Raw genomic sequence first — 15,011 nt, 5'->3', positions numbered from 1 at the left:
GCACCTAAGGTTTTGAATGATACTTGGGTATCCTTCCCTTCCTGGTCTGAGGATTCCACCTTTGTTAGCTCCAAGAAGACACAATATGAAGAACACATCTACAGATGTGAGGATGAGCGTTTTGAGGTAGAAGTTCTTCCAAAATCATTTCTTGGGAAGCCTGGGATTCTATGAACTGGTTAGCTGTATGGTATAATACTGCTTAAATACTGATGCCTGGAATCTTTTTTTCTGGGTGACCCATGACTCACATGGTTATAGGCTCATAGAATCATAAAAATGTAGGTCTGGAAATGACCTCAAGAAGTCATCCAGTCTAGCCCCCTGCATTGAGTTGGACTAAGTAAATCTAAACCATCCCTGACAGAAGTTTGTCCAACCTATTCTTAAAAACCTCTAATGACAGGGAGTTCACAGTCTTGCTTGGAAGCCTATTCCCGTGCTTAACTACCCGTGTAGTTAGAAAGTTTCCTAATATCTAACCTAAATCTCCCTTGCTGCAGATTAAGCCCATTACTATTGTCCTGCCTTTGGTGGACATGGTTATGATTCTAATTAAGGACTATTCGGCCTTTGTGAATATAAGAAGCAAAATTCAAGTAACTGCTTCTGATCACCAACCCCTTCCCTTCCAGCCCATTGATTTTATCCTGGTCAGTAGCTTTGGCACAGCTTTCTTTCTCTTCAGTTTAGGTCATTCCAAATTAAACTGTTCAATGACAGGTGCATAATTAATGCTTCCTTTTATTAGCCACGTAGTACATAGAGGCTGAAATAAATCCCAGTGTTAAGTCTGAAAAATGACATTTACAGAGTGTTTAAATGATTGACACTCCAAGTGGAAGTCAGCACAGCAATTATTTGCCTATGCTAAGATTTATGACTTCCTTTTGTAGTAATGCTGTCAATTGTGTACCTCCCACACATGGAAAATCTTATTTCCTAAAAGCATTTTGGTAGCCTGTAACTTCTTGTGGAAAGATGCAATACTGTATAGGAAGCAGATGAAATATAGGTAGATTAGAACAACCAAATGTGGAAATATTAAACCATTTCTCAGGTGCCACCTGTTTTACATGCAAAGCATTACAAAAGTATTAAGTTTTTATTTTGCTTCACTTAAATGGTAGGGTAAGTCTATACTTAAAACACTGCAGCTGTCCTGATGCAATGCATAAGTGAAGAAGCTCCCATGCCAATGGGAGAGCTTCTCCCATCCGCTTAGTTAATCCACCTCCCTGAGACATGATAGCTGTGTCAATGGGAGAAGCTCTCCTGTTGACATGACACTGTCTACACAGGGGATTAGGTTGATGTAATTACATTGCTCAGTGTGGATTTTTCAGACCCCTGAGCAACATAGTTACACCAATATAGGTCTATAGTGTAGACCCGGCCTTTATTTCCAGCAAGTAATATTGTACTATGGCTAACGCATCTTCCCTTTCAGCTGGATGTTGTCTTGGAGACCAACCTGGCAACAATCAGAGTCTTAGAGGCAATCCAAAAGAAACTCTCCCGCTTGTCTGCTGAGGAGCAAGCCAAATTCCGGCTGGACAACACTTTGGGTGGCACGTCGGAGGTGATCCACCGCAAGGCGCTGCAGAGGATATATGCTGACAAAGCAGCAGACATCATAGATGGGCTGAGGAAAAACCCATCTGTTGCAGTTCCTATTGTGCTGAAAAGGTACTTCCCAGGTTTTGTCATTATTACTTGTGTTTGAGTAAAACTCATTGTATGCTAGGCACTATCCAAACGTATAATACACACAAAGGCTCCAGTTCAGGAAAGCGTACAGTCTGAGAAATGCAGATTCTTTTTATATTATAATAAGTTGTTGTGTTTCATATTACCCAGCTGCTATTGTGTCCATTTAAGCCAAAACATCACTGGCCGTGCTGGCAGGGTATGAATTTTTTATTTTTCCTACCCAAGATATGGCAGTCTTGAGTTCAGAAATCAAGCTGGGGTGGGGTTCTGTGTTGTCAGTTTTGAACACAGCTGAGTTTGATCCCATTATAAATCCCATCTGTGAAAGTGAACAAGGCTTTGAAGTGTAGAGTCTGTACTGGATTCAGGTTCCAACACAAAGAATACTACGTTCTACTGCCAGCCTCCTGATCAGAAAAAGAAAGTGAGTGCACAACATTCAGCGCGGCCAGAGACCCCTGTCTTGAATAATTGTTATAACTGGCAAATTCAGCTCCTCACATATAAAATGTCAACCTCTGAATAAAGTGAGGAGAAGGAGTTTTTCAATATTTTAAATGATTACTTCTTGTAATAAGTAGTCTGTAGCTACACAAGAGGAGAGGTTATTGACTTAGTCCTGAATAACACTCAGATGTTGAATCAAGAAATAACTATGGTCAAACCATCGAGTGGTAGCAACTACAATATATAACTGTCCAGCATCCTTGGTAGAAGGGATTATGCTAAAAATTGTGATATGAGATTTAGGAAAGTGGAAGCTAAGTCAAAAGTTGGACAGTTTTACGATCTTTAAAGGATAGGTTCCTGATCTATAGACTACAGGTCGTCAGAGTGGTCTTGAATAGAAAGAGAGGTTGTCGACAGAATCTTCTTATACATCCTCAATCTCTGCTATGAATTGAAGCAAATATCCCATTACTGTATATTGAAAAAACTAACAAATCCCCCAGCTAACTGGAATTCTGTGTTGTAGTCACCCTCTCTCGAGAAGGACATCTCAGTAATAAAGGGCTCAGAAACGAGTGGGTGGAGGGAAAGATGAGACATGGGAAGACTGTGAGAAGTGATTGATAGTAATGAAACTATTTAGGTTTGAGAGATGGTGGAATCAGAGGGGTTTTTCCAGAGGTATACGAAATATGATTGCTGCTGCTTTACTTTTTCATATACAAACAAGGGGATATTCAGTGAAAATAAAAGGCAGGAAATGTAAAACTGTTGAAAGAAAGTATTCTTCTCGAGTACCATCTGTGCGGGTCTTTTTCTCTTGTGTCTTAGACCCTTAGCGCAAGACTTTCTGAGCTTTCCTAGCTCTTCCTTTTTTTACCCTTGAGGGCAGCGGTGATAGAGTAGAGTAAGAGCCAACCCCCCTAGTGGTAACCACGTGTCACTCCTGAGTTTAAGTGCTGTCTTCCACCAAGTTCTTGTTGAGCATGGTCAGTGAGCTGGACAGGTGAGCTGTATAGAGAAAGTGGAAATTGAATATTCAAAGAATGTGCGGAATGTGCCCCTACTAAACTGGCTGAAGGGGATATTCCATAAATGAATGGAAACTAACCTTTGTGTTCTTCATAGCTTCTCTGTCCTGGCTGGTTCTGGATTTACATAGCAAGAGGCTACAACAGCATTTTGATGGAACCATGTCATCATACGTTTCCACTTTTCAGATACATCTCTAACAATGTAGAACAAAGGATAATTAGAAATAAAAGTAATTCCCTTTAGCATTGTAGTTGTGGATTGTCAGATCTTTATTATGGTAGCTCCCTAATGCCCCAGTCAGAATTGGGGCCCAGCTGTACAAATGCAGAAAGAGAACTCCTGTCTGGAAGGACTTGCTTTTCTGTTGTATCATGTTGAGGACCTCTGCAGTCTCCAGCAGGTTCCCTACTGAGGTAGAACATAATGTGAGAACTAGACATAAAGAAACGAGATGAAAGGAGAGGGGTAAGACTGAGGAAATGGTCTTAGACACCAGGGTATGGATATGGTATAAAAACTAGATTAGAGGAGGGATACAGTTTTGAGAAGGGACTGCCAAGTAAGAGGTACTTCTGTGATCTGTGCTTCTAGACTCCTGGAATGTTCAGCAATTATATCTCTGCAAAGTTCCAATGTCTCATAAAAAGTATCTAGGCTGCCTAGATGTAAATTGTGATTTCTTAATCCTCCTTGAAGAGAGAGCTGACTTTTCCATTATGTCAAGATGTGAGAGGTGGAGGGATGTGTGATTTCCAACTTGTGTATGTTTTTCCTTTAAACGTGATCAAGTTGGTTACAGTGCACTCTTTGTGAAGTGACAGAATTGACTTCTTTCTTCTAGGCTAAGGATAGGATGGCTGAGAGGTTCAGAGTTTTGTATATGTCTCTGTTGCATGGGGTGAAAAGAATATCTAGTTACAGGACCATAATAAGTATCAGAGAAGTTTGAGAGCTCTGAAATTTCTGGCAAGTGGTTAAATCCATATATTAAATAAATTATGGGATGTCACAGATACCAGGGACACTCTGGGCCAGCTGTTTACAACAGCTGAGATTTTTGTTATTTGTAACTCCTCACAAAGCAGAATTCTGAGATATTGAGTGAACCCAGTCCTGGGACTCTGTAGGAGCTATACAGGAGGGAAAAAAAAGTTTGGTTTATGTTCTGTTGAATGTCCTCATCAGCCCAGTTAGTGGGGTCTACTCTTGCATTTGTGGCCTATTTAACCATCTGTAAAATAACATAGCTGCAAAACCATTCTAAAGATTCATGGCCATTTCTGGAGAATTTTGCTATGTATGTTGTACCTCATTTGAACTCCTGCTGAAAGTTTCTTTTATTTCAGTGGGCAATGTGCACTGAGCAGAAGCCTTACTGCCTCCAGCTTGTCTGGTCTAGGTTTTTATCCTACACCCATCAATGTGGTATCTTAGCACCTCTTAGCTTCTATTTTGTTTTTTTGTTGCTTTTTTAAGGTTAAAGATGAAAGAGGAAGAGTGGCGAGAAGCCCAGAGAGGATTCAACAAGGTCTGGAGGGAGCAGAATGAGAAATATTACCTGAAATCCCTGGATCACCAGGGCATCAACTTCAAACAGAATGACACCAAGGTCCTGAGGTCAAAGAGCCTCCTCAATGAGATTGAGAGCATTTATGATGAGGTAAGGTGGTCACCGATAGTGTTGTTTTATCAGTTATCTGGGCTCGGGGCATGTGCTCTCACCTCCTTCCTACCCTGGCCCCTCCTTGTTTGCCAGGGTATATTAATTGTGTAGCATTTGTATCAATGTAGGCCATTCACGGCCACCAGTTTCAGGGGGAAGGAGAGAATGCACGCTGCTTGCCTTGTCATGGTAGTTAGTGGTGGGCGCTGCTACAGAGTAACTGAGTTAGCAGTTGAGGGAACTTACCTTTTTGGCAACAGAGATCCTGCTGTGGTAAGAGCCACAGGTTCAGGAAGGGAAGAGATGTGACAGAAGGAGATTTGGAGTGTGTGCGTGCATGCATGAATGTATGTAATATGTGTAGGCCCTTGACACCCAAATTTGTGTTATGATGGATAGTGTGAACTCTGGTCCTTTCCCCATGGGGCTTGGGGTTGTAATGAGAGAGGAAATCCAGTTCACTGCCAGTGCTTTGTACAAGGATCTTGAAGACGTGGTAAGTTGCATATGTGAGACTCACCCATGCTCTGTCTATTTGCTCTTCCTCCCTCAGAGGCAAGAGCAGGCATCAGAAGATAATGCTGGAGTACCTATAGGCCCACACCTGTCACTAGCCTATGAGGACAAGCAAATCCTGGAGGATGCTGCTTCTCTTATCATCCACCACGTGAAACGGCAGACGGGAATTCAGAAAGAGGACAAGTACAAAATCAAGCAGATCATGTACCACTTCATTCCAGACTTGCTGTTTGCTCAGCGGGGCGAGCTCTCAGATGTGGAGGAGGAAGAAGAGGAGGAAATGGATGTGGATGAAGCCACTGGGACTGCGAAAAAGCACAATGGAGTTGGGGGCAGCCCCCCGAAAGCCAAGCTGCTGTTCAGCAACACAACGGCCCAGAAGCTACGGGGCGTGGACGAAGTGTACAACCTCTTCTATGTCAACAACAACTGGTACATCTTCATGCGGCTTCACCAGATCCTGTGCTTGCGGCTGCTGAGGATTTGCACCCAGGCTGAGCGGCAAATCGAAGAGGAGAACCGGGAAAGGGAGTGGGAGCGGGAAGTGCTAGGCATAAAACGAGACAAGAGTGACAGCCCAGCAATTCAGCTGCGACTGAAAGAGCCCAGTGAGTGTTCTTTTAGTAGGGGAGGGCAGTTGTGATGGGTGCTTTAATTTGCAGTGTGTGGATCTGGTACTTGATCTGTTTCCTGGTGTCTTGAGGAATCTGTGTTCCTCCCCCATCACCTGCCTTTAGGTATTGTCTCAGTACCTGCATTTTGCTAGTTTCCAAAATGTGAAATATAAGGATGCTTGTGGGCACTGAATGTAGCACAGCATGTTATCAAGGAGGAGATCTCTAAACCTGACCCTGGGACTGGAAGCATCCTAGTTCATGGGGCTCTGGGTGAGAGGCGTGGTATTTTGTATTGCTTTAACACTCCTTGCCAGCTGAATTTCTTAATTTTGGATTGCACTGTTTTTCTACCTCATGGATTTACAAATTGGATAAAAATCTGCTCTGGCCTCAAGCTTGTTATAAAATATCTCAATGGAGGAGTCAGCCCCTGGCAATTGACAAAGCAGTCAGTTTTGGCTCTGGTATTAAGAAGTGTGTGTCCTTTTAAACTGGTGTTCAAATGATTTACAGACTAAAGAAAGCAGAGCAGGGCAAACCTAAGTAAGTCTAGGCAGTCGTATATAGACCAATAAAGAGCCTCCTTGATCTTCCATTTTCTGTTGCAATGTTAGTGTAATCAGAGTGGTCTCAGGAAATACATGTATTTAGAATTCTCCAAGGATGGTTTCCTTAGTGGTGATGATGCTACAGTACTAAACTGCCTATGGCTACCTGTTTCCTGCCAACTAAAACTGGAGTAAAGTAGCTAATTTAGATTAAAGCAAGGAAGGATGTGTGGACAGTCTTTGTTGGCCTTGAGGGATGCAGAGGAGTTTGAACTTATAATAATTAAAAACAAACAGAAAACGAAGAACTTTTCATATTCCCTTTAAAATGGCATTGTTCCTTAACCAGCATTTTCAAAAACTTTATTTTCATCTTCCCTTGATGCCTATACCACAGTGATGAGTGTTGGTTCAAAACTGGGGGTATCCTGAATGACTTTTTTTGTTTTCCTCCCGTTTTTGCTGTGTTTCTGTTACAGCACACAAAACCTTTTAGAAACTATATTGGCACATTCAGCTTGGAAAGGCAGTAACTGTCCATGTAGCTTGCTGGATAAGGTATTGGAGAAACAGGAGACCTGGGTTCTAGTCCGAACTCTTCTACTTAGTTACTGTGTGACCTCGGGCAAGTTGCTTCCCCCAACCCCCTTGGTTTCCGTTTTACATTCTTCAAGGCAGGGACTCGTTGGTTATGTGTCTGAATGGTGCCAAGAACAGAGGGGTCCAGATATAGCTTGTGACCTCTAGGTGCTACTGAAATACAAGTTGTTAATAATGTGCAATGTGTATATTTCATAAGAGCCTTATTACATGTCTGCATTCATGTCTTTTTGGTGAGGTCTCTGTCTTAATAGTATGCATAATGTTTTAGTAGCAAGAACCTCTTTAGTTCTGAGAATTTTACCTCTGCCTTCCTCCTTGAGGCTTCTGACGGGTTACAAACCTGGCATTAATTTGAAGAGCTCTAAATTAAAGTCTTACAATGTTGTCCTTCATTTTATAGACCATTTTGGTAATTCATCAATTTGTCTGAGACCTTCAACACGTGGCCCTTTTGCTCCCAGAACTCATAGCAGGCCTGTAGGAACTGCCTTTGAGCAGTGTTACAATGTAGTACATGTTGCACCTTCTCTTCCTCTAGTGGATATTGATGTGGAGGATTACTACCCAGCTTTCCTGGACATGGTGCGGAACCTGCTAGATGGCAACATGGATTCATCCCAGTATGAGGACTCCCTGCGTGAGATGTTCACCATTCATGCCTACATCGCCTTTACCATGGACAAGCTGATCCAGAGCATTGTTAGACAGGTGACTTGTAGCATACTGCCAGGGGAAGGGAAGGGTGGTGTCCAGGTGATAAAGAGGAAGTAGCTGATGCTTTCCCACAAAAGAGCACTCTCCAAGGTTTAAAGGAAGCTTGGGAATATTGAAATGTATTTGTGTGATGTATTTCAGAGTGGAGGAGGGAACAGCAGGGGTTTCTTCCTGTCTCTAACATATTTCTGGAGATGGGGGGAGGATAAGTGTTAGTGTATTTAAGTGATGAGGCTCAACAAGGTGTGTACGGATATTTAGGTTACCCACCTACCTTGTGGTACTTTGTCTTCCCTCTTCAGCTTCTTCAAAGGTACGTATATCTGGCATAACAACAGTTCCCCAAGTAATGTTGCTTTAATAAAGAAGTTGCTAGATTAAGTGAGCTTAACAATATTTAAAATGCCAGTTTTTGAAGATTTGTAAACCTTCTATAAAAAGCAAAAAGATTGACTATTCAGATAGATAGAATTTTCTTTAAAATACACGTCTGTCTTAAGGGCAGGAATAACATGAGCCCAGAGGATTTTTTTTCACACTGTAGCATGTGCCTGAAATCATAAGAACGTAAGAGCGGCCATACTGGGTCAAATCAAAGGTCCATCTATCCCAGTATCCTGTCTTCCGACAGTGGCCAATGCCAGGTGCTTCAGAGGGAATGAACAGAACCAGGTAATCATCAAGTGATCCAGTAATTAGGGGGATTATAGTAAAGCTCCTCATTCAGAAAGATAGTGCTGCTACCACTGTGTTGTAATAAGTGGTCCACCTAGTGTGTGACTGTATACACTCCTCAGGTATGTTCAAGCCTCATTCTTAAGGCAGGTTTCAGAGTGGTAGCCCTGTTAGTCTGTATCAGTAAAAACGAGGAGTCCTTGTGGCACCTTAGAGACTAACAATTTATTTGGGCATAAACTTTTGTGGGCCACTTCATCAGATGCATGGAGTGGAAAATACAGTAAGTAGGTATACATATACAGCACATGAAAAGATAGAAGTTGCCTTAACAAGTGCAGACTGTTCTCAGCTATCCAAGAGGTGCCTCGTATCAGATGGGACCACATTTGAAGTGTTCTCTTGCTCTTAGAAAACCTGAAGCATTTGTAAACACAAGAACCAAAACTGTAAGGACTCTTGGAAAAGATTCTGTATTTGTTTTGAATAACAATTTCCTTCTGGATTTCACACACACTGGCTGGCTCTTGAACCTGGTATATTTGTTGATTTCAGCTGCTAGTTGTCACTTTAACTCTGTAAGCCCAAGTTTGAGCCCTCACATGCTGGCTACCTTGATGATCCCATTTCTTTGGAGAATTGTTAAGCACAAATTAGAGTATAAAGACAGGGCTAAAAATAAGTTCTTAATTTCAGTTTTGACAGGAAATTGGCAGCTGACCAGCTCTTTATTTAAATTTGGGGAAATAATTAATAATTAGAATTTGATTTAATTATTTTTAATTTCCCCTCCACAACCAACCAATCAATCAACCTTTGAATTTGGTGTAGTGATTTCATGGCAAGAGAACTGCCTAACAAGCCCTTCCCACATACCTTGATGGTCTAAATCTTTGCCAGCTGTCAGGCATTTCCTTCATAATGCTTACTTAAAGGTTATTTATTTGAAGTTACTTTGTATATGTAACTGTACTTTGCCAGCATCATTATTTATTTTAAAGGACATGATGTTTTCCAATGGATGTAGCTGTAGTTCACAATAGAAAAGGCTACCATGTTCGTAACCTAAATAATTGTTTTTTAGTTTTAATACTTAGCTGTTTAGAATTTTTTTTGCTGTGGTTTGACCAGGCAAAGGTTTGAAGCAGGAATTTTTAAGGGTATGTTCATTTCTAATCTGCATTGATGGACATATTCTTTAGCTGATTATGAGACTTCCATAGTGGAGAAGAACTGGAAATCTGACCAATTCTGCCACAGTGTATATGTATGCAGGGGGGATAAAATAGTTTCCCTCTTATCAATTTTAGCTTTCGACATAAGTGTTTGCAAAAAACTAACAAATCCCCCAGCTAGCTGGAATTCTGTGTTGTGATCATCCTATCTCTAGAAGGACATCACTGTAATAAAGGGTTCAGAAACTCTGAGTATAGAAGTGCAGGCAGATGGTGAAGGCTCAGCCTTGCTTGTTTTGATTAATGTCAAATTGTGCTTGATGCCACATGGAGAAGTTTATTTTGGAGATTTTCTTAGCGTTCTGTTTTGTCTACGGCCTGCCTGCAGAAGGCAGGTTGTCCATACTGCACACTAGTGCAAAGCCCTCTGACTTATTTGGGTTGGGGAAAGGGAGCTACTGCAGTATACAGTGCACCAAGTCCAGAGGCATTTAAAACCCTCTTCACTAACTCCTCTTCTCCGTGTCCTTCCTGCTCCCAGCTTCAGCACATAGTGAGCGATGAGATCTGCGTGCAGGTGACAGACCTTTACCTTGCGGAGAATAACAATGGAGCTACTGGAGGCCTGCTGTCCTCACAATCATCTCGGACCCTCGTGGAGGCCACGTACCAGCGCAAAGCCGAGCAGCTCATGTCGGACGAGAACTGTTTCAAGGTAAAAACCATATCTGCTGACACTTGGAGGAGGACTCTGGATGAGCTTGCTGAGAGAGGAGGGGAAGCATGAAGGCTCGCTGAGAAAGGAGAATGGGCTCATCTTTTCATTTTACGTATCTATCCAAATATCCCAAGGACCTCTGGACACCTGTGTGCTCTCTTAAAGCTTGACAGGTAGATCTGATTGTGCATTCTAGCCTGGAGCTGCCGGGTACCTGCTCTGTGACTGTCAGTTTTAATATAGCCCTTGGCAGGGCTTGCATAAATCCAGACAGGAACTGTAGAATGTACAGAAAAAACAGATAAATATTTCTATAAAGAATTCCTCGGAAATGGGACATTTGCAAGGAAGATGGAAAAATACGTATCCTGAAGTAAAGCTAGGATTTCTCCTTGTATTTCTCAGTATCCCAAAACCAGAGTAATACTGTATTGATTGATTGCTGTCACTAGACTTTTAATCTCTCTCTCCCTCTCCCTCTCCTGGTGTGGGTCACTGAAGCTTTCCACCTTTTTTCCATCTCATCCATTGTAGACTGTAACGGTCTCTTACTAATATTTGCTACCTATGCATTAAATAAAGTTGACTCACAGTTAAAATCAAATTCATACTTCTCGTCACTGTGAAATCGGAAGTGGCTGGGCCCATCTTTAACTAGTGAAATTCATTGATAATGGCTTTGATATTTATAGGGTGTCTCTGTGTTCCCACTGAGAGTCTCAAAATAAACAGGGAAGCAAAGAACTGAAACTGCACAAATTAATCAGAAAACAGCATGCTGCTAAAAGGGGTCCAGCTTCTTGCTTTGCCTTTAGAAACATCCCAATTTTGAGCAAACTTTGTGGGTAACAGAGAGATTTTGTCTGATCGTTAATAAAATACCAACCTGTTCACTGCAGCAGTTCATGCTTTTCTCTTCTAACTCTCTTTAAGCATGTCATGGTTCTCTGTCCAGGAATTCTCTTCTGCCGATATATGTAGAATAATTTCTTTATCCTTATTCCTTTTACCCTCTGTTAGATTAGCTCCTTAGTGATTTAGAACTTCCCACTCATTGTCAAAACTCCTCCTGTGTTCTTTTCCCTGGTGGAAAGGGATTTATTTTTCTGAATAATTTGTTACTAAGTCCCCTTCCACATTCTGTTTTGTAGCTGATGTTCATTCAGAGCAGAGGTCAGGTCCAATTAACCATCGAGCTGCTGGACACCGAAGAGGAGAACTCAGATGACCCTGTAGAGGCAGAGGTAAGAGCAGATTGTCCTCGGAGTTCAGCGGCAGCTATTAAGCATGTAAAGTTTAAACAGGTAAACTGGTTAAAGATGGCAGAGCTGTCAGTGTTTCAGATGCTATAGTTTATGACCTGCTTCTAGTCCTACAGGACACATTTATTATGTGACACAGTGCACTCCGTGAATTGAGTTGAACAGTCCTCGTTGGCATCTCTTTCGTTAACAATTTAAAAAACCAGACAGTACAGGTGCATGTCCGTCCATGGGGGGAGAGTGAGTGGGACCTGTGTGAAATATATCGAGTCTCCAAAGATTGCTTTTCTTTCATCCACTTCCAACCTAATCCCTTCAGAGTTGGGTTTCAGTTGTTTGATTTGGCAGATGTTGGTTAACTCCTTGTGTTCTGTGCCCAATTTCAGCGTTGGTCAGACTACGTAGAGCGGTACGTCAACTCTGATTCTACCTCTCCTGAACTTCGGGAACACCTGGCCCAGAAGCCGGTCTTCTTACCAAGGTGAGTGAACAAGCTGTGGCTGTGAAAAGTGATACACAGACCACAAGTACCCATGTCAGCGGAGGGAGAAAATCGTACTCCATCACAGTGTTGGCTATTGCAGTCTCTTGTTTGTTTTTAGTACTCTGCCACTTTAGAAGACATTAACCTGGGAGTAGCATATAGAGACACTGTGCAGCTGTTTATTCCAAGAGCCCACCCTGGGCTCCTGCTCTCCAGTGACTGAGAGAGGGCATAGTCCACAGGCAGCCGGGAGGTCAGAGGTTTGGGGAGTCACCAGTTCCCCCCCCCCCTTTTTTTTTTTGGCAATCCTGCTTTGTCTTACAATAGCCCTCTGAGTGCAGCAGGTGCTGAATCAGTGCTTTTCATTAGCAGGGAGTTGGTTGCAAAATAGCTTTGAAAGGCCCTCACTCTCTGTAAACAGCTGAGATCAGTGGGTTGGCTTATGGGTTGGCTTAGGCACGTGAGCGAAAACGAGTTTAATTTGTGACCGTTCCACTCTGAGCAATACTTTGGGTTTCGAAGGGCTGGCCTGGAGCCACCAGATGTGTCCAGCCTAGTGGACAGAGGATGAGCACTAATCCCAGCAGGGATTCTCTGGTTTACAGGAACTTGAGGCGGATCCGTAAGTGTCAGCGTGGTCGGGAGCAGCAGGAGAAGGAAGGGAAGGAGGGAAACAGTAAGAAGTCCATGGAGAATGTGGAGAGCTTGGACAAGCTGGAGTGTAAATTCAAACTGAACTCCTATAAGATGGTGTACGTGATCAAATCAGAAGATTACATGTACAGGAGGACCGCTCTGCTGCGTGCTCAGCAGGTAGGAGTTGAGTGAAAGGAATGGGATGAGCAGCTGGTGTTTCCCTGAACCTCTTGCTCCCAAAGGGCATCTGGGGAGAGTCAGATAAAGTTTCCGGGGGGGAGGGGGGGTTGTTCTCCTGTAACGTTTAGTTGTCTTTATGTTGCTTTGAGGACTGGACACAACATGGTTTAGTCCACTGGATGCTGTAAACTTCCTCTGAATGTTCCTGAGATGTAACCCTTCCTTTCCTACCCCTCCATTTCCCAAACTCTCCTGCTTAGAGTAGGCAGCTGTTAGCATCCTTTTACTCGTAGGTTTCTTGCCTAGGAGGACCTCACATTGGTTGCTGTCCCCCTTGTTAGGATGGGCCTAAAAATGGGGATAGCAAAGAACTGAAATGCTGAAAAACTGACATAGCCCTCCAAGCTCATCTCATCAAGGAGCTGTACCTTGTCCCTGCAGTCACTGAGAGTGGGAGTCTAGGGTTGCTCCTGGGCAGTGGAGCACTGCAAATAAATATACCAGCTGCTTGAAAGTGCTGGGTTTGTGACTAGGATAGCTGCAGTGATGTCATAATACAGAAGGGTCCAGGATGGATAAAAATTGGAAGACTGGTTGGTTTGGTTTTTTTTTTTTTTAATTAAATAAAATCCTTTTAAAAAATGTTTACTTACAAGTTTTTTTTTTAAAAAATGAGCCTGTTTAAAATGAAATCAGAATTTAATACAATATATGTTGAGGCCTAAACTTAGAAGATTATAATAAGACATTTAAATAATAAATAAATATGCTGAATCTAGAACCCTCTATTTAAAAAAAAAAAAAAGCCTTTGAATTAAAGGCTTCTTTTCTATATAAAGAAAGAGTCAGGGAAAGCATCTAACTTTTGAGGTCAAGCTTCAAAAATATGGCACAGTTGGTGAGCCTAGGTAATTTAGGAGATTCTGTCTTCTTTTCAAGAGACATAGATGAGACTAGAAATTTTAAGCCCCAGTTACTTTCACTTAGGCATATTTGAAAATTTTCCGAGACCAACCTGAAATAATCAGTTTAATTCACTGACTACAGTTAATCCCTCTGTTTAATAAATTATTTAATTGTCAACGTGAAACATCTTTTGATAAGAAAAGTTTGTGTCTAAAACATTTAAGGTTGTCTTGTCTAATACAAATACATTTTATATACTGGTTTGTTTGTTTACATTCCAGTTACCATTCTAATGCAGATTGACACATACCATGAGCAAAAAGTTAATTATCTAGTAAATAAGCAATATATGATTCACCATTTTCTAACATACTAAAAGTGTTCCGTTAATAAGAATCTGAAAATATTAAGCTATATAAATTGCTTAAATTTATAGAGTTATGGTGTACACTTCTAGGTAGCAAACAAATGTACCAAATCTACTGTAAAGCATCTGTTTAGTTGTAAGTCAAGGTGTTTTAATGGTTATATCAACCAGAGTGCATCTTTCTTTAGAAAATAGCTGAAATACAAATGGAAAAGTTGATTTAAATCCGTCCGCCTTGGAAATGTCACAATGCGTATTTTCCCAGGACTCAGACGTTCTGGTTCTAACAGAATACCACAGCTATGGGAATATGTATAGTAGCTACTGGGACTGACCACTGTAATTAAGTCAGTGTTAAACTTCAACTAACCCTTTATTAAATTACTAATAACTTTACTCAGATTCCTTTTTGGTTTGAAATTTCTTAGGCTCTGTTTCAGTCTAAAAATAACTTTATTTTAGTGGGGGTCCCGTATGCATGCGCTGTGAGAAGTTGGGAACAAATATATCTGTCTCAGCACTCCCCCTCTTCTATTCCAGCTGGAATTCTTGCACACACGTGAGAATGTTTCTGTATTTTTTTTTTTTTTTATAAACACCTGCCTTGAAGGCTGAACACAGTCTTGCATCACCTGACACTGCCATTAATGGGGGAAATGATATGAGAAGCTTAGCATTATTGCAGCGTTAGCGTTATAATCAAGCAATCAAGTCAGGAACTTCTGGAAGTTGCTTCTATTGCGGAT

At 41.7% G+C, this 15,011-nt stretch overlaps 1 protein-coding gene across 9 annotated transcripts in view; it reads left to right on the top strand.

Annotated features, from left to right (window-relative positions):
• The window catches only part of SIN3A (SIN3 transcription regulator family member A), a 60,900-nt gene that overhangs the window by 42,629 nt on the left and 3,260 nt on the right, over positions 1-15,011 (top strand). For 4 of the 9 annotated variants that reach the window (XM_043494608.1, XM_043494607.1, XM_043494610.1 and 1 more), the window contains exons 12-20: positions 10-126; positions 1,451-1,689; positions 4,675-4,858; positions 5,415-5,988; positions 7,687-7,856; positions 10,254-10,427; positions 11,582-11,674; positions 12,079-12,173; positions 12,764-12,989. In XM_043494608.1, the coding sequence (XP_043350543.1) occupies positions 10-126; positions 1,451-1,689; positions 4,675-4,858; positions 5,415-5,988; positions 7,687-7,856; positions 10,254-10,427; positions 11,582-11,674; positions 12,079-12,173; positions 12,764-12,989 (1,872 nt within the window). The remainder of the gene's footprint in view (positions 1-9; positions 127-1,450; positions 1,690-4,674; positions 4,859-5,414; positions 5,989-7,686; positions 7,857-10,253; positions 10,428-11,581; positions 11,675-12,078; positions 12,174-12,763; positions 12,990-15,011) is intronic. The other 5 variants (XM_038418161.2, XM_043494609.1, XM_038418159.2 and 2 more) reach the window with 3 other exon arrangements.

This window comes from Dermochelys coriacea, chromosome 10, assembly GCF_009764565.3.
Source record: "Dermochelys coriacea isolate rDerCor1 chromosome 10, rDerCor1.pri.v4, whole genome shotgun sequence".
NCBI classification, from domain to species: domain Eukaryota; kingdom Metazoa; phylum Chordata; order Testudines; family Dermochelyidae; genus Dermochelys; species Dermochelys coriacea.
The sequence above is the reverse complement of the archived record's forward strand: the minus strand, read 5'-3'. Positions and strand labels throughout refer to the sequence as shown.